We start from the raw sequence: 24,466 nt of genomic DNA on the forward strand, positions 1-24,466 counted from the left end.
CAGCCTCTCCTGCACACTCCTGCCAGTTCTTTGCCTGGTTCTATGGGTATTGCTTTCAAACATCTTTCCAAATCTCCAGGTTCTCCCTCTTTTAGCCTTGGTTCTCAGTTTTCACAGGGCCCTGTGCTTTTAGCCCATTCTCTGGCTAGAGAGGAATAAGGCAAATCCTCCCATCCTGGAATAGCCATTTCTCCCTCTAAAGCCCCACTGCTTCCAAATAGAGGCCTGACATTTTGTGATCCCATCCTCGTCGCCAAATGTATCAGCAATGCCATATTCACAATGCCTATAGAGATTACAAATATGCTGATATAATTATCCATCACAAAATACGTCAGGTTTACCATTTGGGGAAATAAACTAGAAAATTTATTAAGATACCAAAAGACTGAGTCCCAAAACCAGAAAGTGAAAGCCATCAGAGTAGTTATGACATTGGCACAGGTAGATAAAGTAGAAAGCACCCACATTTTCAAGCCTTTAAAACAGAACAGGCTACCTCAGGCAAAGGTCCTCCTCTCCCCTCACAGCAACCACCCCGCGTCCTGGAAGAGCGCTCCCAGCAGCTCCGGCCTCTGGCAGTCCTCAGCCGGAGTCCTAACTCAAAAAAAAAAAAAAAAGGCAACTGCCGCCAACTGCCAACCGCAGGACCGTTAGCTCGGCTTTTCACTTTCTCTTGCTCTGCTATGTCAGCACGTCCATGGGGCATGGGAGATCTTTAAATCCCATAACCCTTACACCCCTTTACACTAACTTGGAAGGAGGGCCTTTTGGGGAAACCCCCAGCCCCGGGCCCTGTTACCTTTACTCTAGAATAGGGAAGCAGCGGCTAAAAGTGTGTTCTTCTGAATGAGAAGTCTGGGTCCTTGTCCTTTTGCTGTTAATGTTTTCAGCTGCTTACACCTGAGGATAATAAAAGTAGGAGCCAATGGTTAGTCCTAAAGGTACAGTAATAAAAGCCGCTTTTTCATCTGGAAATTTGAAAATTGGTGCAATGTAACAGTGTCATAGGAAACTCAAAGTGCCCAGCCAGGACAGTCGAGAACACTCTCTTGCAGAGGTTTCAGGGTCTCCATTTGTTCTGACTTAGTAAGAAATTGAATCTGGAGAAGTGATTTGCCATAGGAAAACAAAGAAAGAAGGGGTGATCACTGAGGAAGAGAGTGTTGTCCATATTGTTGGCCTTTGTCACACAAGATCATTGAAAAATTAAGTCCCTCCTCAGTAACGTTCTGTAGACCCAAGACCTGTAGGACAGTCAGAAGGAATCCACTTTCATTTTCAAATATCAAGTTAAATTTGGATGTCAAGTACATATAATCAGTCACTTCTGAAGTGTGAAAATAGGTTCAATATAGGCATGGTTTTGCTTCATAAATGTCCTTGACCCATCCCCTTTAACTATGGGAGAGAAGGACTGGTCCCCAGATTCCCCTGAAGAATCTTTGAGCTTTATATAGAATATTTCAAACCTGAAAGTATTCTGTGACGTACACCAGGTTCTGACCAATGTCTCTGAAAACAGCTGCTGCTCCATTGAACAGCTGTGCTAATAAGACCTTTGCTCGTAGAGCTGAATGAAATGTGAATGTGTTTTTAGAGTAAGGCCCTGAAATGGGAAAATGAAAGAGAAAAAAAAAAGATTTTAAAGTGATACTGGGGAAAGCAGGAAGATTGCAAACGATATGGTCCCAGTGCTCAGGGTGGGTGGAGAGGCCGAGCTGCTGGCTTTTATTTGGCTTTTGTTTTCTCTGCCAAGGAGAATCCTCCTGGGATCAGAAAGGGCAGACCAGAGATGACTCGTTAAGAAGGGATCCATAGCTAAAAGAAGGAAATGGCCAGAATGCCTCTGGCTGACCATTGTGGGCCCTGTATTGGAAGTGAGTCCTCTCCAGTCATGGGCTGCACTGGACCACTGGCCACAGAGGTTCCATCACTCTGTCTTCATTGGGCTAGTCTGTAGGACTGAGTATCATCAGAGCTCCAGCCCAATTTATAGAACTGCTAAGTGTAATTCTAATTCTGACTTTTCAATTTAAAATCTTCTTTTTAAATTAATTTCCTTTCAGAGTTATGTTTACGTTAATCATGACATATTTTATTCTTCTCTCTTAAATGCTAACATAAGGCTGCATTACAGGTAAAAAAAATTCTGGTTAACCAAGAAATTATTATTAAAAACTATCTTATAGAGGAAAAAGTTTCTAATAGTTATACCGATTTATGATTTATAGGCACTTAAGTTTTATTATACTTTTCACTGTTTTAAAATATTCTTTCTTTAAAATTATTTATTTATTTATTTGCTCTTACTTTACAACATTCAGTTCCACAAGCTTTTGAGTTCCAAATTTTCTCCCCCTCCCCGCCATGGTGGCATGCAATCTGATATAGGCTGTACAAATGCCTCCACGTTAAACATCAGTCAAAACGTAAAGAAGGATTATAACCAATGGAACAAACAACGAGAAAGAACAAAACCAAACAAAAAAGAGAGAGCGCAATGGCTCGCTTCAGTCTGCATTCAGACTCTGTCATCCTTTCTCTGGATGTGGATATTCCTCTCCATCATGACTCCTTTGGAGTGGTCTTGTAGCCTTGCGTTGCTGGGAGGAGCCCAGGCTATCAAAGTTAGTCATCACAGATACAATGATGTCCTGGTTCTGCTCCCCTCACTCGGCATCAGTTTATCGGTCTCTCCAGGTTATTAGGACGTCCATCTGTTCCTCATTTCTTATAACACACTAGTATTCCATTACATTCATATGCCACAAATTGTTTAGCCATTCCCCAACAGAAGGGCATCCCCTCAATTTCCAATTCTTTGCCACCACAAAAACAGCTGCTATAAACATTTTTGTATGTATGGATCCTTTTTCCATTTGTATGATCTCTTTGGGATACATCACTGGAAGTGGTATTGCTGGGTCAAAGGGTGTGCACAGTTTTATAGCCCTTTGGGTACAAATTGTTCCCCAGAATGATTGGGTCAGTTCACAACTCCACCAGCAATGCATTAGTGTTCCAATTTTCCCACATCTTCTCCAACATTTATCATTTTCCTGTTTTGTCATGTTAGCCAATCTGGTTGGTGAGATGTGGTACCTCAGAATTGTTTTGATTTGCATTTCTCTAATCAGTAGTGATTTAGAACATTTTTTATGTGATTATATATATCTTTGATTTCTTCCTCTGAAAACTGCCTGTTCACATCCTTTGATCACTTATCAATTGGGGAATGACTTGTATTATAGATTTGACTCAGTTCCCTGTATATTTTAGAAATGAGGCCTTTGTCAAAGACACCGGTTGTAAAAATTCTTTCCCAATTTTCTGCTTCCTTCCTAATCTTGGTTACATTGGCTTTGTTTAAAATATTCTTTATATCATGTATTTGAATTTAGGCGTCATTGTAATTATATAAAGATTTACTTTTTTACGTTGTATATTTAATTTTATTTGTTGACTTATGAAACCATGTCTGATAAACTTTTGATCTTAGCACATGATCAAAGCCATTGCCATGTTTATAATGTGGAACATTTTGGTGCTTCTGTGCTCCGGCCTTGGCTTGGCCCAGCAGTCCTCTGGGCATGTTTGGGGCGAGAGCCCCTGGACAGCGGATTCTGCAGGTTGCCTTGGGTTGGCTTGCTTGGCTCGCCCTGCTTTGCATCCCCAGTGCTTGCACATGGAAAGCACTTAATAAGCCGGTGGGCTCACTTTTGCAAGGAAAGATGAAGAACCAGCTGGAATATGTCCTGCCCCAGCGGCCGTCTGATTTCTCTTGTACTTCATGGCCATTTTTTCTGGAATGTGGGTTTGGTTAAACTCAGTGCCTTGGTTCCTTTCCGATTTGATGGGCTCCTTTGGCGTAACTCGTTAAATTGTGACGTATTCTTGAAACCACCTGGTTATTCGCGCTAAGCTAAAAGACACATTGGTTTGCAAAGGCTCATCATAGATATTTTCAGAAGACTTTTAAAAATTAACCCACCCACCCCCATCCAGGAGGATGTCCTGCTCTCTTAAAAGACTTTGTGTTTAAGACGTCACTGTATTAAATCTTGTCTCAGACGCTTACCAACTGTATGACCCTAAATCACGTCATCCTCTTTGCCTCAGTTTCCTCATTTGCAATGAGGATCCTGGAGAAGGAAATGGCAAACTGTTCCTGTATGTTTGCCAAGAAAGCCTCAAGTGGGGTAATGAGGAGTCAGACATGACCGAAAACAACTAAACAGCAAAAATGGCAACAGAGTGTGGAAGGAATATTTAAAATTCCTTTTGGGGGAGGAATCAAAACAGCAGCCACCAAGAATGCTTTAAAAGGAAGAGAAGAAGTGTGGTTCTCTTGGGAAGTTTGCATGGAAACATATAATTTCAACGCTTTAAGAAGCTTTAGATGCTTCAACTCAACGGTTATGTGACAGTTTCTTTTTACAGTTTACACCCCATAAAGCGAGAGTCATTGCTTAGGAATATTGTTTGGATTGTCAATTTGGTTGGTTACAGAAGGGTGATCGAGGCAGATAGAGAGAGGGTCCCCAGCGCCAGACATCGAGTGTGACTTGTGTCTGCTGTGCACTGGCAGCAGACCAACTAGCAGGAATTGCCAGAGCCAGGGAACCCGTGTCGTTTTGAACTTCTCGGAAAGAACTGGGCACAATGACAAAGAAATGAAAGAAGCCTGCCTTCTTCTTCCAGGATCCCTTTTACCCTTGAGACCTGAAGAATTAGAAGTGCTTGTGTCTGGGAATACCGGGTGGAGGGATGCCTGCGACCTTCTGAAGTTCACCATCTCTTCAGACACAGTAGTCCTTGTAGGGCAGGCAGAACAGATACATGTCTCCTGGCTGTCTTATGGAGTCAGCAGGATCACAGAAGATTATAGGGATAAAAAAGTAATAGAACAGAAGAACCTTTGAGGTCCTTAAACTGTGGAGAAGAAGCCCTGCCCTCTTCCAGGCCTCTGAATCTGCAGATGAAGAAGCTGAGCCCTAGAGGAGAGGTTTTCAGAAGGTCGCATGGGCAATAAGGGACAGAGACTAGAGCACGCGGGGCCTCTAACTGTTCCTGGCTGAAACTCCCTCTGAAAGTCCAAGCAGTTCTTTTATTTCTTGGGGGCACTGGAATGATCCAGGGGGGCAATGGTAGCCCTTGTGTGCAGTTGGGGGCATCAAATCAAAAGAAGGGGGCAATGGAAGCATCAGGAAAGGACAGAACAACATTTTGAAAAACCGTTCATATGTGTTTTATCTGTTGTATGAGAGTTAAAGTTGTAGTGATCACATTATTTCCTAAATAAGCACACAGAATGCAAGCTCCAACTGCTCAGTGGTCAAGTCTGCCGCAAGGTCTTAATAAGCAAGTGTTGGCAGGTGAGTGTGCATTGGCAAAGAGATGTATGTGTTATGACTAAGTTATTTATGATACGATAGTATGCAATTACATGACACACTATTGCATCCTCAAAATTTCAGTGCAAGAAAACCCCCACAAATTTACAATAAATTATTAAATCAAAAATGTATCATTTTAAAAAAAATTTTAAATGATGCAGATCTAAAAAAACCATGAAAGTAAGTAGATTTCCAGGGGGACACTGGGTAAATTTTTTTTAAGGGGGCAGTAAACCAAATAAGCTTGGGAACCTCTGGTCTAGACTAAGAATTTCATTGTCTTATGTGGCCAGTCTGAATGGGTTTCTGTGTCTGTCATAGGAGAAGACACAGAGCAAAGCTCTGAGTCAGGAAGACCAGGGTTCCTTGACTCCTCCTGCCTGGGGCTCTGGGCCCCAGGCAGCCCCGATGATCTGGAGCTGTGCATGCTGGGAGTTTCTACACCAGTGAATCCCCAAGTTTAAATCCAGTCAGCATTCACACTGGAAGTGCAGTCCCCTTTTTTCTCTGTGTTCTTCCAAGAGGGTTTTCCAGACCCTCCTTCACACTCCTGCTCTGGCTTCCCTTTTCCCACAAACAGAAGAGGATTATCATCTGGCATGAGCTCCCCCATTCTTCTAGCCTTCTCTTCCATATGTCTGTATGTGCTTACACACCCCTGTACCCCCCACATGCACTTAATCACGTGTGCACACACCTAGACATACTTTCTGTCAGGCTTAGAAGGATGAGAGAAGGTATCCTTTCTTTTAGATTCTGACCCTTCCAGGTGGTTCCTTACTCATCCAGGAATGGAATTCTCTGCACTCTGCGGCTTACCGCCCCCGGTTTGCATTTCTTCTCTTGGTTCGGTTCTTATGGGTCATGAGAAGACAACAAACCCCAGCTCACAAATGTTCCTTTGATCGAGGCCTGTAATGCTTCCATTTGGACCTTAACCCAGCTCAAGCACAGCCTCCTCCAGGAGGCCTTTCCTAGTCCCCCAGGTACCCCGGAGCTGCTGGTGCTGTTCTTCCTAAGGCAGCCCGTCTGTTCCATTAGAATACAACCTGCTTGGCATGTTGTAATCCTGATTGATTATGGAGCTAATGGAGAGCCATGGATGGAGTACCAAAGGGCAGGTGAGCCAAATAGAATTAATTGTATTTTCTCTCCTGGTTCCCAGAGCATATCACAGATTGAAAGGTTTTTAAGAAATAGCAGTCTTTGACAACTCCAAATTGCCATAAAGCAAATTTGCAATGCAGAAGCCAGCAGTGTCAGACTCTTAAGAGAAATGAGAATCCCCAAGCTGCCCGGGAGGATCTCCAGGGCTGCATATTGACTTAGAAACCCCCCCAGGAACGGCATCCATGCTGAAGCAGAGGGCTGTTAAGTCAGGCTCACCCCACGGGGGCACCTATTTGCCCTTCCTCTCTTTAGAGTGACCTGGGGCCCTTCTGGTGTGTAGGTGATGCTTGAGGACAGACACAGCCTGGCTTCTAGAGAGCAGAGATGCCTGTTTCTCTTCTCTTGCTTTGGGGTGCCTGCTTTCTGTTAGGTGTGGTGCCATATTCTGGAGGTACAAAGACAAAGGGATGCTCTCGTAGCTCCAGAGAGTTCTTTCCGTTTGGGATGAATGTGTACTGGGTTCACGGCCCTATCTCCCCAGCAGAATGGCCACTTTTGGAGGGCAGAGGCTTCATAGCATCACTGAGTCAGTCCATTATTCAATATTGCAGCCACAGGCAGCTTCTTCCTTGTTTCTTAGAGAGAGCCTCTGTGAGGACACCCTCAATTTGTGTGTCATTGATTCTCCTCATGGAAAAGGTGGGGTTGTGCCAAGTCAGACAGAACTGAGTTCATCTAGCACTACGTGCACTTAATAATTACTGGACAGGGTTTCCATTTAGAGGGCCAATTAAAGTCAGTTTGTTCACAGTTAAACAGATTCTTTGTACCCTCTGCTTGCTTCCCCACTACTGTGCCACCAAAGCTACAAAAATGGAAGGTGGCTGTATGGAACTGAAGATCACTTTAACAGCCCACGAAACCTCCCCTATCACAAAGTGATGAATCTGCCAGCCCCCCAACACTGTACATCTCCATCATTAGTGAGGATGGTTCTCAGAAAACTCTTGCCTCTTGCCGGGGCCTTCCCACTCTGATACAATCTGTCCCAGCTCTAGCTTTGCTGGCCTGGCCTCTTCGAAGCCTACATCACTTCAGACCCCCGGGAGACACTGGAGTGGGCCTTTGTGAAGGTTCTGCCTGAAGGCGAACCATACAGGAAGTGTGTCATGGGGACAAAAACAAGGAATAACAAATGGATCCGGGGATGGCCAGTTGCCTGTGACTGTTATGAGGCCCAGAACAAGGCTTTCAGCCTTGAAAAGAATATGGGCAAGACTCCCCCTGTGAGAGAAGGCCAGACGGGTCCCCATGGCCCCAGGGCTGGAAATAGTGCCCAAGGGCTAGGACCACAGACTCATGCATCACTGGTCCACCATGTTAGAGCTTCAGAGTGCACACTGTCATTACCTGCTCTGAACCACTTGGAAACTAGCTGTCTGCCATCTGTGATTCTCTTCAAGCTCTGCCCTGCACGGTTCCCAGAGCAGGACGGGGGTGGTCCCCTGTGTCCCTCAAGGCAAGACCTTCAGCCTGTGACTCGAGACTGGCTGCTGGCATTCAGCCAACTCCAAATTGTCCTACGTCTGTTCCCATGTGGACTCTGCTGCTTGGGACTGGGGGCTGGCAGATATCTGAAGGAAGGTCTGAAGCTTTGAGGCCCTGCAAGCCTGAGCAGGATTTTTGTCATTGTAGGGCTTGGCTGAATTTGTGGTCTCAGGGCTTTCACATGACTTTCTTATCATAGGGCAGCCACAGAACAGGAATCTTTGTGGCCTTGGGCCATTAAGTTCACCCCATGGAGGCCTTGTGGTGCCAGCAAACAGCGATGGCTGCTAAGGGTGGGATAGGCTGGGTAGGTTTCCTCTTTCAAATTTCTTGAGTCTGATTCTCAGGAGTTCAAATCTGGGACCTCCAGCTGAACCCTTCTAACAGCACAGTATATATAGAAAAAAAAAGTGGTGGCTTTCAAGACAACAGATCATCTTGGGAGGCATCTTGAGATGTGGAGAGAGCCCCAGCCCTGGAGTCGGACAACCTGGCTTCAGAGTCTCCTTCTGATGCCAGCTGTGACTTTGGACAGGTGATTAATGCTTCCTTGGCTGCAGCTTCCTCACCTGTGAAGTGAGGGGCTTGGACTCCTTTGGAAGTATCAAACACGTGCCCCTCAGGCTGCTCCCAAGTGCAGCCAGATGGAAGTGTAATTGGGGAACGTGTAACAAAGTAAATACCCCACGGCAGAGACAATGCCGGTGTGCGCCTGCATGGTTTTGTCATCCCGTGTGTGGGTGAGCATGTCACCACTCATGCGCGTGTCCTCAGTGCTCTTTTCACTCTCAGGATCTGGGGGTTTTGCATCCACTCCCATCTGCATGTTCACAAGTGAGTGGAAGGTCTTTCTAGCTCTAAGTTTGCTCCTGGGAGTACCAGATAAGGACTTGTCAACCTTTGGGGCTGGAGGCTAGTTAGGCCCCAGGAAGAATGGGAACTGGCATTTTTGTAGCATTTTATTTTTTACTTTTGAGCCTGATAGATCCTGTTATTATCCCCATTTTATAGATGAGGAGACTGAAGCAAACCAAGGTGCAGTGACTTGCCCAGGGTCATAGTGAGCTGGCCCAGGGAGGCTGAACCTGAACATCGCTCTTGGTGGCTCCCAAGCCCCATGTTCTGTCTGCCGAGCCGCGTGGCCACCTCCCAGAGGTTGCAGGAGCTGCCCACCTATGGCAGCGCCTGACCTTCACCTGCCATTGTCCAAGTCTGGAGGGAACTCTCACTCTCCTTTGGCTTCAGAGTCACGTTGCTTTTAGCTCCACCAGGGTTTCCCCAAAGAAGGGAGAGAGATCGCTGTCCAAACATGAGTCAGGTGTGGAACGAACAGTTTCTTCCCTTCTCAGCAGTCAAGTCCTGGAGCAGCTTCAAAGTCTGCCTTCCTCGGGCTGGACCATTGAGGACTTGACTTGCCCTTGGAAAGATCCCGAGTTTCCAGGGAAGCTGTATCCGTGCCCTCTGGGAGGCCTTCAGAGACCCTGAGAAGTGGTGATCCAACCTCTACTTAAAGACCACCAGCTGATGGTCTATGGGATGTCTCATTAAAGAGGCTTCTCTGGCTTACTGCTGCTTCTGCCTAATCCCTCTTCCTGTCAGGGCCCTCCCACCATGTCCACCCCTGCATCCCCATGGCCTTCACCCTCAGACAAAGAAGACGTCAACCACAGGGTGACCCCAGAGGCCCATTAGATTTTTTAAAATATGCCTGATGCTTTTTATGCAGTCACAAGTTCTAAATGGCTCTAAAGAGTAGTGAGGATGACACTCCCGTTAATTCTGGAACTGTCCAGCTGTGGCTCTGGGCTCTGAAATTCTCTGATTTGGAATCCCAATCATCCTGAGCAGAGGCCTCAAGTGCCACGGGTATGATAACGACCTAGAGCCCAGAGTACCACCTACCCACAGGTGTCCCAGCCTTGAATGGAACTCCAGCTAAAGAGATCTGTCTGTTGTTTGGCCTAGGATTTCTCCAGTGATGATACCAAGCTAGAATACAATGTGGACGCAGCCAATGGCATTGTCATGGAAGGCTATCTGTTCAAACGAGCCAGTAATGCCTTCAAGACGTGGAACAGGTAATACTTTTTAAATGCTCTGATCTGCATATGCCCCCATACAGACAGGCTCATAGTCTCCATCTGCTGGCTTCTCCTTTGATGATGTAACATGATTAGCTAATTTTTATGCATTTATTCTTAATCGCACAAGTTGCATTTTAAGGAAAAGAGTGGGGAAGTTATTATAATTTTTAAATTCTAAAAATTAAGAAAGCCAGATTTTTAATGTCAGTGGTATCAGAAAGTTTACCGGTTCTCACAGGTGACCAGATTTTTAAGTCTTTTCTGCACAATATGGCCACCACATTGGATCTGCAGGATCCAGGGAATAAGTCTCTTACACATTGTGTTAAGTCTTGGTTAGTGTTTACCACTCCATGAGAGGAAGCTGCCAACAACTTGGTTCGGTTTGGCCATGGCTGCCTGGGAAGGGGGTTGCCTTCTGGCTCTGGGGAGGGCTTCAAGCAATGGGGACCCTTTTGCCAACTCAGATTCCATGATCCTATGAAATTGGCAGTGCCTGGGGGCGGCTGGGTGGCACAGTGCATAGAGCACCAGCCCTGGAATCAGGAGAACCTAAGTTCAAATCCAGCCTCACTCTTGACACACTAGCTGTGTGACCTTGGGCAAGTCACTTAACGCCAATTGCTCTGCCTTCCCCCCTCAAAAGAAAAAGGTTAAAAAATTTTAAAAAGAAAGTGATAGTGCCCCTCTGTGCTTTTATATCATTTAGGGAGCATGCAGCAGGGCTGTCACCTAGGAATCAGTGATAGTAGGCTAGGGCCCTTGCATACTTGGAGCTTACTAACTGTAGGATCTACTTACCAGGGGACTTAGAGTTTTGTTCCAGTCCCTAACTGGAGCTCATTTGAACCTGATCCATTTTTCTCTCAAAAGAAGAATGCAAACAAAAGATGTTAATTGAGCATCCTAGGGAGCTGGATCCTGTTTAGTCTGCATTTTAGTGTCCTTATTGAGTAGAATAGGTGTGGTTGTTTTTAGTGTCATCTGAAAGATTTTTAGTTTTTAATTTAGTTTAATGGGTTTGGGGGGGAGGGTTGGGTTTTTTTTTTTTTTTTTTGGTGGGGAGAAGGCAGGGCAGTTGGGATTAAGTGACTTGCCTAAGATCACACGGCTAGTAAGTGTTAAGTGTCTGAGGCCGGATTTGATTTCAGGTCCTCCTGATTGCAGGGCTGGTTCTCTATTCACTGTGGCACCTAGCCGCCCCAGTTTAGTTTAATGACAAGCCAAATGGTAGAGAAATGTAAAATTTTGTTTATTTTGGGGGGCATGTGTAATAAGTAGAATTTGACATGTTAGGTGTAGCCATCTTTTTTGTTACTGATTTTGTTCGGGTCTGTAAACATTTCTTAAGCTCTTATGCACACTGTAGACCCTGTGCTAAGTGCAAGGGATATGAAGAAAGACCTCTTTCCAGTTCACCAGTGTTGATGATACATTGCAGACACTTGCCCTTTGAAGAACCCGATTGTGGCTTCCTGGAGGGTTCATGTGCTGTATGGGATCCATGCCCTTCTCTGATTGTAGTGACTGCTGACCATTTCTCTAGAGTGTGAAAGCCCTCAGACACTGGACACAGGGGGGTCTGTGCCAGTCACTGACTTGGTTCTTTTAGTGGGGTTCAGGAGTTTGCTCAGAAAAGCTTGGCTGGGCACTTGGGAAGAGGGCGACTCCCCTGGCTTGTTGCCCTGTACAGGGCAGAGAATGAAGGCCTGGAATTGGCCGCAGCTGCCCTTTCACTGACCCTCTTAAGCTCTGGAGAGAGCCAGGAAGGAACGTTGTCTAAAGACATGATGGTGAGTGTGCGCCCCACCCGCCCATTCTGCTGCATGGCAAGGCTCCTAGTAGCGGTCTACAGTTATATCATTGGGACTTCCCAAGATGGCAGACCTGCCAACTGGAGCCCTGGAGGTGTTTGTCTCTAGCTCTATTCTTCTAAACAGGGGGAGTCAAAGGAAATTCCCCAACCTACTGCAGTGAGAAAGGAGGCAAAGTCCATGACCCAGCGGAGTGCTTTCCCTTTGGGGAAGACAACATCATTTTCCTTTAGGTTGTCATTTTACTATTTTCGTGAACTGATATAAAGAGTAAATAAGACCAAACTATTTAGAGAAGAGAATTTTTGGCTCTTCAGTCAGTCCAGAGCAGTGCTGTGTGGTGCAGAGAGAGCCAGCTTTAGCGTGAGGAAGGTCCAGGTTCCAGTGTGACCTCTGCCCCATCCTGTCTGGGCAGAGGATGATGATCTCCATTGATCCAAGTCCCACACTGATGAATTCATGGGCCTGCCACTAGGGGGCATCATCCCCCCAGGGGCTCGTGAGGTTCCTGAGATCCTTGTTGCAGAGGGCTCAGCCCCTTGTCTACCTGCCTGCCCTCCTTCCCTTCCTAAAGGCATGACTGCTATTTTAATAGGTGGACCACTTGTTTGGGGGATGCAGTTATAACTGTGTCGTCTTGTAATCTGAAACAATAGCTATGAATTTCTACTTTCAAGAGAAATCTTAAAAAAAGTACATTTCCACTTCATCCCTCTTTCCTGATACACTTTAAAATGTGCGGTGATGTTCATCAGGCCCATCCTGTGGTTTTGACAGATATCGTAGCTTGGAGAGACCAGCTCTTTTCATCAAAATGGCTAAAATAAAGGGAGTAATGATGACAGGATCCAGAAACAAGGACGTCACTATTTTCTCTAGATGAAAGGAAATTTCCATAAATCTCACTTTAAAATGAGAAGAGATTTGGGGGAAGAGAGCAAGAAATTGGCAGAAAACTAGTGGAAACTTTTACCGACTTGGAGAGCAGCAGGAGCCTCCGAGGGGTCTTTGGGGCTGACAGTATCAGCGTTCTCCTTCCTGTGCTGTGATGACACTCTCTCCATGCTGACTTTGAGCTGTTGGTCAGTGCTTCTGGCACTGAATCAGCTGTTGTTTTTGTGCTTTTTGGTTTGGCAATGCGCTCTGAATTTGCTGTGTGCGACTTGCCCTTTGACTGGCTCGGCTTCCTTCCCACGCTCCCAGTGTTTATCCTCTGAACTGGAGAGTGCATGTTGGAGGTGGTGCCTGGGCTCCAGATGCCCAGAGTGATTCAGATCCCCAGAGGGATTCAGCCGTCAGAATTCAGCAAAGCCCAGGCTGAAGTCATGTGTGACATGCTCAGTGAGAGCAGCTCTTGTGGCCGCAGCAGAGTGTAGGGTAGACATGGTGTAACTGTGCAGAAGGCAGTAGAGGGGGAGCCAAGGCTTAGAGAGGAGTTGGGATTTACACACTTTGTAAGTGTCGGGCACTGTATCTTAACTCCAAGGGCTGCACACTGTGCCGTGCTCTATCCACCTCTGTGAGGTAAGGGGCAGTGCAGCCCAGTGGAGAGTCACAATTGCCAGGCTTGAATCCCTCCTCTGACACTTTGTTGTGTTGCTTTACTTTTCTGAGCCTCAGGGTAAAAGTACACATTAGATTGGTTTAGGCAGGAGCGCCCGAATGAACATACGAGCTGCTTTTCTATTGTAAATATTGGCCAAGGTTCCTCTGTCCAAGACTTCTTTATCAAAGGTGGATGATGAGCTACAAAGAAAGCAGGCTGTGTAGCCACGGTGTTCTCCCGCCATCATTGTTAGCGGCACTTCTCATGGGGCCAGGTCCTTTCCATTTAGTCATCAGTGGGATCCTGCTGACCAGGCTTTGGTCGGAGAGGACTCCTGGCAGTGTGGAACTCACAGCTTCTAGGTGTGCTCCTGTGTGTGATATCACCCCTGGAGAAATCATGGAGAAAGAAAACATCCATGCTCTGTACAAAGGGAGGTGAGAAGGGCTGGGGTTCTTACTGACTTTCTGGGGCAGAGGGGGAATGGATCAGAGAGGAAGGTACTTTTTGGAATGGTCTTTAGAACAAAGTAGAAAATCTGGTGGGAGCTGGGACATTTCAGGCTTAGGAAACTGAAGGACAGTATACATGTGAGGATTTGTGGGAGTAGTAAGTGGTTTACTTTGAAGGGAAAAGGAGGAATAAGCATTTATGTAACGAAGATAGAAGAGGAGACTAATCTCTCACCCCTCAAGTGTTGACTCTGCACCCTGTGACCCACTAACCTCCACCTTCTAAGAGGACTGCACAAACAAGCTTGTGACTGCAACTGCACACACAGACACACCCCCATCTGCTATTCCTACCACCTTCCTTCTGCTTATCCCTGTGCTCTCAGTGCCACGGAAAACCAAAAAGCAGAAGCTTGTCCTTGCTGGGACTGAAGCATGGCAGTGTGCAAGAGTGAGCAACAGAGAACTTGCTGGTATGGGACACCACAGTGCACATGGATCCACCAGGTCTGCCCAAAGTAAAGAGTGTAGCATCCAGCTGGGGCCAATTCTGTCTTCTCTCTCCCCTTCCCCCATCTCTCCATGCAGAAATCATTTGGCACAGAGACTAAGGCTAGTAACATGACCTGCATGGGAAGAGACTGAGTCAAGCTTGAGGTCTAACCCCCAGGGGAAATGGCATTCAAAGGGGAAGGAGTCAGAATGTGACAATAGGGGAATGTAAAGAAAAAATCACCCAAGAACTCAGGTGGAAGAAAACTCAATTAAAGAACTTGAGTAAAAGCAAATAAACCAACAGGGAAGATATTAATAACAGAAGGGAATATGGCCTCCAGATCAATAAAATAATTCTAGACATCTATAAATTGGTATTATAAATCACAGGGGACCCTGTTGATTGCTGAGAGAGCATGCAACCACAGCAGGATATAGCTGAGTGATTTAGAAGAGAAATGAGAATTGTGGAAGTCTGTGACCAACATAGCAGAAATAATACGGAGAAGGGGAAAAACCTGAATCCACAGTAGCAAGTCTTCATCAAAAAAAGAGAATAACTGGTTGGAAACACAAATACTCAGAAGCCAAGGACTATCTGAAAGAAGACAAGCAGAAAGCCAATAATGTTTTGTTTAAGTATGAAAACAAAGCATACTAATCTCAAAGACACCTTACAGATTATAGGTCACACAGAAGAATACAAGTCAAAAACCTGAACAGCATAATGCAAGAAATAATACCAGAAAACTCTGTAGAATGGCTGAACACACAAAAAAAGTACTGGTCAAAAAATTCCATAGATTGTTTTCAGAAGGAAAAACCTTTGCAGGGAGCTCCAAGATGCATGGTTGTTCAAATGAGCAGTTCTAGTGTCAAACAACAAATTCTGCACATCGTTAGGAGAAATCACATCAAATGTAAAGGAAAAACAATTCAAATCATAAAAAAAAAACTATTTTGCATTCACTAGAAAGCCCAGAACAAAATGGAATAATGTGTTCTAAAGAGCAAAAGAGTTTAAGATACAATCCAAGGGAGCCTAGCCTGCAAACCTGATCCTAACCATTAGTGAGAAAAGATGGATAGTCCATACAAAAGAGGCACTCAGAGCATTCTCAGAAAGAAAACCAGTTCTGAACAAATGATTGACTTTTTAAACATCCCATGCAGCAGAAATACAAAAGGTAAACAAACATAGCAACCAAGGACAACAATGACCGAACAACAACAGAGCACCCAGTAGGCGATTTCTTGCTTAAAGTACATAAACAAGATTGAAAGGGTAAGGCAAATAAAAGTGACAGAGAAACAAGCCTGAAACATGAGAGATGAAACTTCCTAATATCCCTCCTACAGATAAATTAGTGTTTCTGTGGGGCTAAATTTCAGGATGAGAGGGCCCATAAAAAAAGAGAAAGAGGAAGAAGAGAGAAAGAAATACACTCAGATTAAGTCAGAGATTAGCAAACAAGGTGTAATAACTCCTGTAGTCTCAGGAAGAAAGAGAAGATTGGGTGAGGAGGCAAAAGAAGGAAATAAAGAGTAAACATTTATTATGAGTCCACTACATGCCAAGTGGGGCAGCTAGGTGGTGCAGTGGATAGAGTGTGGGGCCTGGAGTAAGACAGACCTGAATTCAAATCTGACCTTAAACACTTATTAGCTGCGTGACCCTGGGCAAGTCATTTAACCTTGTTTGCCTTCATTTTCTTATCAGCAAAATGAGCTGGAGGAGGAAATGGCGGACCACTCCAGTATCTCTGTTCTGGGAACCCAAATGGGGTCACAAGGAGTTGGATATGACCAAACAACAATATAGGCCAAGTGTTGTGCTAAGTGCTGCGATGTAAAGAGAGACATAAGCTAGTTTCTGCCATCAAGGAGTTTATAGTCTGATAGGGGAGATAACAAGCAAGCAAGCCTATACAGGGTAAGTAGGGAATAATTAATAGAGGAGATGGAAGGTAGGATTTTAGTTATTTATATTATATAAGGTAGTACAGGAAGCATTCTAGGCATAGGGAACGACCAGAGAGAATGCCTAGAACCAAGAAAAGGAGGTCTTATTAATGGAACAGACAGAAGGCCAGGATCATGGGTTCCAAGAGTATGTAGTGGTGAATAAGGTGTAAGAAAACTGATAAAAGAGAGGAGGGGACCGAGTTATGAAGGGCTTTAAATGCCGAACATGCTCCTGGAGGCAAGAGGGCGTCACTGGAGTTTGTTGAGTAGGGAGATGAGAGAATCAGACTTGCACTTTAGGAGATTTACGTTGGTGGCTGAATGGAGGGTGGACTGGAGTAGGGAGAGCTTTGAGGCAGGCACACTCTTACTGAAAAGGCTATTGTGGTAGTGAAGGTGTGAGATGATGGGGGTCCATACCAGGGTGAGGGCAGTGTTAGAGGAGGGAAGGGGGTATTAGAGAGATGATGCAGAGGTGCAATCACAGGTCTTGGCCTTTCAATATGGGAGGTGAGAGAAAGTGAGGGATGTAGGATGATTCCTAGGTTGAGAATCTGAGGGACTGGAAGGATGGCATCACCCTCCACAGTAATAAGGTGGGAAGGAAGGAGGGGGAGAGTTTAAGGAGAAAGACAGTGAGTTCTGTTTTGGACATTTGAGTCTGCTGGACATCTAGTTTGAGATGTCCGAGAGGCAGTTGGAGATGTGAGATTGGAGGTTGTTAGAGAGATTGGGGCAAGACAAATAGATTTGAGAATCAACATACAGATGGAACTATCTAAATCCATGGGCACTGATGAGATCACCGAGTGAAATGCTCTAGAAGGAGAAAAGAAGAGGGCCCAGGACAGAACCTGAGGGACAACATGGTTAGAGGGTGTGATCTGGAGGAGTATCCAGCAGAGGAGACTGAGTAGGAGTAGTCAGAGAGGAAAGAAGAAAACTAGGGAGGGGGAACGGAGTGGTCTTGAAAATCTAGAGAAAAGAGAGTATCAAGGACGAAAGAGTGATGAACAGTGTTCGAGGCTGCAGGGAGGTGAAGGAAAAAGAAGACAGAGAAAAGGCTGGATAAAAGATCACTGGTAACTTTGAAGAGAGCAGTTTCTGTGGAATGATACAATTGGAAGCTGGATTGTAAAGGGTTGAGAGAAGACTGAAAGGAGAGACAGTGGAGCCATCAATTTAAGATATTTTTTCAAGGAGTTTAGTCACAAAAGGCGGAAGAGAAATAGGATGATAGCAGGGGTAGAAAGGTCAGTGGATTTTTTTCAGAATGAGAGAGACGTGGGCATGTTTGTGGGCAGTAGGGAAGGAGCCATCAGAGGGGAAGAGATTGAAAATAAATGAAAGAATGGGGATGATGTGATGGAGGAGACAGTATAGAAGGGGACACTTGTACAGGTAGAAGGGTTGGCCTTGATCAGGAGGAAGACCTCCTCATGGCAGATGGGTAAAGGAGGAGAGGGGGCAGGCAGCACCTGAGTGATGGGAGATGAGGGAGCTCATGCAGAATGGTGTCATTTTTTTTTTATAAATTATGAGGCAAAGGTCTCAGCTGAGAGGTTTGGGGGAGAGGGAGCCATGGAAGGTTGGAGGGATAAAACAGGAAAAGAAGGGGGAAATTTTATTTCACTTGTGGAAGGGGATACCATGAAAGAATGCTTCCGTAAGGGAGGAGTCTACAAAAGGAAATGAGCACTTTCCTTGGGTATGATATTCAGGGATTTGGTGCATAGAGCGACCACTCTTCCTGCCTCAGGAGAAAGGAAATCAAATTCGTGAAGGCAACTGAAACTCCAAAGAGGAGGACACATAGACTCAAAAAAAAGATTTCATGGTAAATAGGATGATCTTATAGACTGCAAAAATGTGGTGATGTGCACACGATGAATTGTGCAAGAAAATCACTTCCATGGATGATATCCTCTCACCTACAGAAATGGATGTTTCTGGTGGGGGGGGTATATCTTCAAGGCAACAACATAGACATGGTTTAGAAGAGGGAATTCAAAATGAATATGTTAGAAGTTTGAATTCAGTGAGGAATACAGAGACCAGAGAAGGACTAAATTGGGACTACGAATTAAAGACCATGAATCAAAGAATTAAAAAGCCTCTTTTCTAAACAGAAAGGGAAGATAATGAAGAGAATGAGAGAAAAATCTTTTTTAGAAAAAAGCACAGGAATAATTTTTTTTTTAACTAAAAATAGGCTGAAGGGAAAGAAAAGAATGGGGGTTTTATTTGAGTACTTCACTGAAAGGGAAAAAATGGGTAATAATTAAATAACTAGATCAAAGGAAGAAAGAAAAGAACTAAGAAGCAAAATTGCATAATTAGGGAAAGGGAAAATAAGGAGGGGTAGTTTAGGGAGCATAAGCACGAGGCGGGGACAGCCAGTGGGAAGGAGACTCTCCTTAAAGTAGATTCTGCTGAAATTAGTCAAGAAACAAAAAGCTGTTTCTAGAGGAAGGAGGAGGGGGCCCTCATTGGAGGGAAAATAACGATTAGAGACAAATGGAGGAAAAAGAGAAACTACTCTTAACTTTAAACAGGAATGAATTAAGTAATCCAATAAAATATAAAAGAAGAGCCTGCTGTGTAAAAAACAAAAGCCCACAGTCTTTCTTTCTTTTTTTTTTAAGCAATCGGGGTTAAGTAACTTGCTCAGGGTTACACGGCCAGTTATTTCTGGGTGTGGTGCTGAGTATCTGGGCCCGGATTCGATCCCAGGTCATCCCGACTCTGGTGCCGGTGCTCTTACTCACTGTGCTACCTGGCTGCCCCTTCACAGTCTGTTTCTTATGAGAAACCCACCTTAAAGTAGACACAGACTATAAATGATGGTCTCAAACACAATTTATGATATATTAAGTGATTCCAGAAAAGCAGGATTTGCGCTTATACTGTCAGACAAAGCAAAAACAAGCATCCACGACATCATAAGAGCAAAACAAGGAAACTACAGCTTGCTGAAAGGAATGAGAGACACAAAATTGATATCAGTATTAAACATATGTGCTCTGAATGCCTTAGCTTTTAAAGTCATAAAGGAAATAGTGAACTTCAAGAAGAGATAGTAATAATAACCATTAATGTCAGTATTTTGTCTCAATTTTGGGTAAGTCTAACAGAGATAAGCAAAGGGGAAAATATAGAATTGAGAAACTAGAGCTCAGTGTCATGGCAGCTTCTAAATGGGACTGCTGAAGAATGTGTGTATTTCTTAGCATCACTGGAATTTATACAAACATTGGCCATGTACTAGGGCACAGAGATATTGCAAACAAATGTGAAAAAACTGAAAGAGTTAACACATCTTTTATAAGCCCAAAAGGCAATGAAAACAATCAGTTGAGAGAACACAAAGTTCACAGACTTAGTTGGAACCTTAACAATGAAATCATGAATAAGAGTGGGTCAGAGAACAGATTCTAGGAATGATTAGCAATTTTGTGAAAGAAAATTAAATTACATGCCCACATTTCTGGAATACAGCTAAGGCAGTTCTCTGAAGGGAAATTATATTCCTACGACTATCCATGAACAGAACAGGGGAGGATTAATTAATTAATTTAAGATGCATTTTCAAAGTTCAAAAACCAACAAATAAACCTAAGATGAATATAAAAGAGAAGATACTTAAGATTTGGTGAGAGGTAGATGACCTGGAAACCCCCCAAACCTATAGAAATCATAAATCCAGAAACCAGAGGGAGAAGTTTGGAAGAGAGAGAATTTGATCATAGGCCAGAGGGGAACCCCTGGAGCTTCCTGAGTAGAGAAGTGACTAGTTAGTTTTGTGCTCATCACTTTGGCAGCTCTTTGGCTTAAGGCAGAGCCGTGGCAGATGTGGCAGAGCATTGTGTCATGTAAGAGAAACGCTGCTCAGCCCCGCTGAGATATATCCTGCAAAAATTCCCAAATCTCATGACCCCAGGTGTCGTCTGGAAAGTCCATCATTCAGATCTTAACAAAGACAAGCTCCTGGGTTAGAAGTGAGAATGGGCTAGGCTGGTTCGCAACTGGGTGGAAACAGCCTTACAGCTACATTTTGGGGGTGGCTAGGTGGCTCAGTGAATAGAGCACCGGCCCTGGAGTCAGGAGGACTTAAGTTCAAATCCAGTCTCAAACCCTTAACACAAAAACTAGCTGTGTGACCTTGGGCAAGTCACTTGACCCCAACTGCCCTAAAAAAAAAAATAAAAGAGAGAGAATGGGTGAGGGAGAGGTTGGTGCTGGGTGCAGCACCAGCAGCACGATAGAACCAGGAGTCAGGTCTGAGGCTGCATGGACGTTCATACTGTGGATCAAAGATCGTCCAGCACGTTACTACCAGAGGAGCTTGGAACGAAATCCCCTCAGAATTTGTTGCTTACATTTTTTAGAATTTAAAAAAAGTTGTCATGTTTGACCCAAGTTACTAAATACTCTGAGTAGAATTTGTCCATGTCAAACCTGGGACTCATAAACTTTAGACAAAATATATTGTGATCATTGTCTTTCACTAGAATTTGTTTCCCTCTTACCCTGTATTCTATTCCGTTCATCAACTAACCTGCCTCCAGGGAGGGGGGCCCAGGACCAGAGAGCAGAGAAGCAGGAAGGGCCCTCAGCTCTGGCCTGTGGGGCACGGCTGCACTCTGCCTACAGGTGTCTCCTCGCCTCCTTTTGGCTCAGTTTCACATCGTGCTAGGCCTTTGCTTATTTTGCTCATTTGCATTTCTTTCTTGTTTCTGCCTTTCCCTTATGTTTTAATCCTGCCCCATTTTTTCACATGACAGGAGAAAGCCAGATCACATCAGGTACCAACTAGCTTCAACTCCTTCCATCTTCTCCAGTGTTCTCTTTTGGCATGAGAAAGCTCACAATTAACCTACGTTGACATTTCATGTGGATTACTTGCAATGGATAGAAAGTCTCTTTTTGTACAAAATCTGAAAAATCAAGATGGAAGAACTCTTAGGAGGGCTGCCTGCTGCAGCGTCATGTTTCTTAACCTGGCCAAGAACATTTGCTAAGTTTCCAGCCCCCACCAGAAACAGAAAGACCAGTCTTGGCACCACTGTAGGGCAGCCATGCAGGAAGTTTCTGTGTGTGGCTATTTTCAGTGCTGGGGTAGCATGACCCCCTTTGGTATGAGGCTAGAAATATGGAGTCCTTTCTACTTAAGTTTCCAGAACCTTTTGTTACCATCATCTGCTTTTAAAAAAGCAGTAACAGCAGCAACAAAAGGGTAAAAAATAAATAGAAGTTGACATTATCAGCATTATAATGTGATAGCACACATTCAAGTTTATTTCATTTTCAGCTGATGTGTCATCCCTGAGAACAGAAATGGATTGGTCTTTACCGCACATACAACATTACTGTTGGGGATGAAACTGAGCTTAGTTTGGAAGCAGGAAGCTGATCTTTGTTCTTGACTTCAAGCATAGCCATGAGACTAATGCAAGAAGAAGGAAGGAAGAATCCTGGTGGATTGAAGGTCCACTTTTGTGGCACTGCCGTCCAAAAAGTTGATTTTAAAGTCCTTGTAGTCTAGTCTTTTAAAAAATAGCTAGGAACTCTCATTTTTGCTGATTTAATTTTATGGCCTTGCATCCTGGCTGTATCTTTCTTATATATGAAGTGCATTGGTATGGAGATGAAGCTGTTTCTACAGTTAGCTTAGCAGACTTTGTTTCCTTTCCTGAAGCTCACGTATCCCCTCAGCTGTCATTGTGGTGACTGAAAATAGAAGATTCTAGTGTTAGAGCTGTGCTCCCAAAGGTTTGAGTCGCAGTTGGATGTGGCCTTTGGAAGTTGGATTCCTAACTTACTGAGAGCACTCCCAGGAACAGGAGTTGTATAGAGAGTTCAGAATAGATTGCCTTGTTAGACAGTGGGCTCTGGACCCTAGTGTACCTCCCGCCTTCCCTACCACTGCCCACATGCTCACACTGACCTGCCAGGTGTCCATTCCCTACCAGAATCCAGAGTCAGCTCGAGAGCCAAGGTAGGTATCTGGGGACCTCTTCATGCAGAGTGGAGAGGAGCACCAAATTCCACTCACCCCTCTTTTTTGGTCTGGCTATGAGATCTGTTATTTCATTTTTGTTTTCCTAAGTGATTGCCCTAATTTTGTTTGCCAAGTTAATATGCATTCCCTAACTGTACAAAAATGGACAGTGAGTGGAGGTGACCAAGAATCTCACAAGACTGGACCAAGGTAATGTCAGCATAGAATTCCAGAGTTAGTGCAGATGGTCCACAAAGAGAAGGGCCAGGCAGCCATCTTTTCTGTGATTCTTTTTGAGAAGGACCTTCTCAAATGGCTGGAAGTTAGGCAACTTGTCACCTATTTCCCATGAGCCTCAAATAAGCAGAAGCCCTTAGCCATCATCTTTTTGTCCTTGGAAGTACAGCAGATGGAGGAGGCATTGATGGTTGCGCTGAATACCTGATGGAGTGCAGATATCTGATCATTTCTAGAGATTTGTTCCATTGCATGTTCTCCAGTGTGGCTGGGCTGGGCTCTTTCTCTTGTGTGTGTAGATATTACCTTTAACCCATCTAACCAACTGTGACCAGAAGCACAAATTAAGCGCGGAATGTCTTCCTTTGCTAAACTGCATTTTGATGATTTTCTCGTAGAAGTAACAGGCACCAGGCTTGTACCTGGATGCTTGGCTATGATGTCTGTCTTATAAGACAGCAGAAGCGATGCAAAGGGAAAAGGAACCCAGGGAAGAGCTGTCTTCCCACAAAAGGGGGAGCATATCACGTTGTGCCAAGTGATTTCCCTGCCTGGGAGACGCGCCTTCCAGCTTGGTAACTGGAGGCGCTTTCATGTGGCTTTGGTAGAATTTCCACCTGCTAATGGGTTCATCACTAATGTTTGAAACCGAAAGCCTCTGATGTGGGGCTGCTGTAAGATGACTGGAATGATTCTGCTTTTACATTTGAGGAGTTTGGCTTCCTTTGATGAATAGACTGATTGAGGCTATGAAATTAAAAGAACGTGGAACCCTTTTGCTTTTGCTTTTTGGGGCCCAGAATGAGGCAATGTTCCCTGATTTAATCTTTTTTCTAAAGGAGATCACAGGCACTTTGGGGAGCAGGTACAGCACCCACTGCCACACACAGCAGAAGGAATCAGCCTGGATGCCAAGGTTCAGAGGCCCCTAGCTCTGAGCTGACGGTTTGGGAGTGTCAGTGCGAAAGTGAGACTGAGCAGTCGAGGCTGTTGCGGGGGGTGGGGGGAAGGAAGGCGTGGATCTGGGTGTATACATGCACATACACACACACAGGAACACACACACAAGCACATACACACTTTACCATTACCACACACACAGAACACAGCACACAGACGGGCCTTGATCTCAGTTCTAAAATGAATCATTTCCAGTTTTCTCAGATTAAGTACTTGTGAGGAGTCGTCAGCTCCCCTTCTTCCCATTACAGTAAGAAAGCTTAACAGTCATAAAATAGCATTGATTTCACATTTGCTATGATGGATGGGCGATATGGAAGATCAAAATGCCTTCTCACCCACTCTTTCTCCCTCTCCCACTCCTGCAATGTTCATTTCCATCCAGACACCTAAAAACAGAAACAAATAACTTCATTATTTGGGGTTCCTTATGAAGAAATACTTATTTTTAAAATGGGTGATTTTACAGTGCTAATATGTCTATCTAATATAGGAGTACTAAAAATAATATTTGTTAGAGTAGAAATTCATATGCCATAGAGGAACTAATTCAAGTAACTATTTTCTTTAATCAAAATTTAAACTCTGCAGTTTAAACATGCTGGCTTTCTCCCCTTTTTTCATCCTTCTGTTTTGCCATATGCATCTCATACTGACAAAAATGGTCATGACTCAGTTCTAAAAACATAATTTTGTGGGCTGATTTGTATTAGTCTTCCAGAAGTAAAACAGTTATTTTGGTCAGCAAATGAAATAAATTCTGTTTACAGATAACAAAATTATTTTCTGTTTGTTTAGACGCTGGTTCTCAATACAGAATAATCAGTTGGTGTACCAGAAAAAATTCAAGGTAGG

The 24,466-nt window shown here is 44.4% G+C and overlaps 1 protein-coding gene across 1 annotated transcript in view; it reads left to right on the forward strand.

Annotated features, from left to right (window-relative positions):
* Nucleotides 1-24,466, forward strand: part of ACAP2 (ArfGAP with coiled-coil, ankyrin repeat and PH domains 2) — a 141,796-nt gene that overhangs the window by 83,469 nt on the left and 33,861 nt on the right. Inside the window, exons 10-11 of the mRNA XM_069083274.1 lie at nt 10,023-10,135; nt 24,410-24,461. Of these exons, the coding sequence (XP_068939375.1) occupies nt 10,023-10,135; nt 24,410-24,461 (165 nt within the window). The remainder of the gene's footprint in view (nt 1-10,022; nt 10,136-24,409; nt 24,462-24,466) is intronic.

Source organism: Petaurus breviceps, unplaced genomic scaffold, assembly GCF_028583685.1.
Source record: "Petaurus breviceps papuanus isolate PSGF00001 unplaced genomic scaffold, PetGlider_PUasm1.0 173, whole genome shotgun sequence".
In the NCBI taxonomy this organism is placed as follows: domain Eukaryota; kingdom Metazoa; phylum Chordata; class Mammalia; order Diprotodontia; family Petauridae; genus Petaurus; species Petaurus breviceps.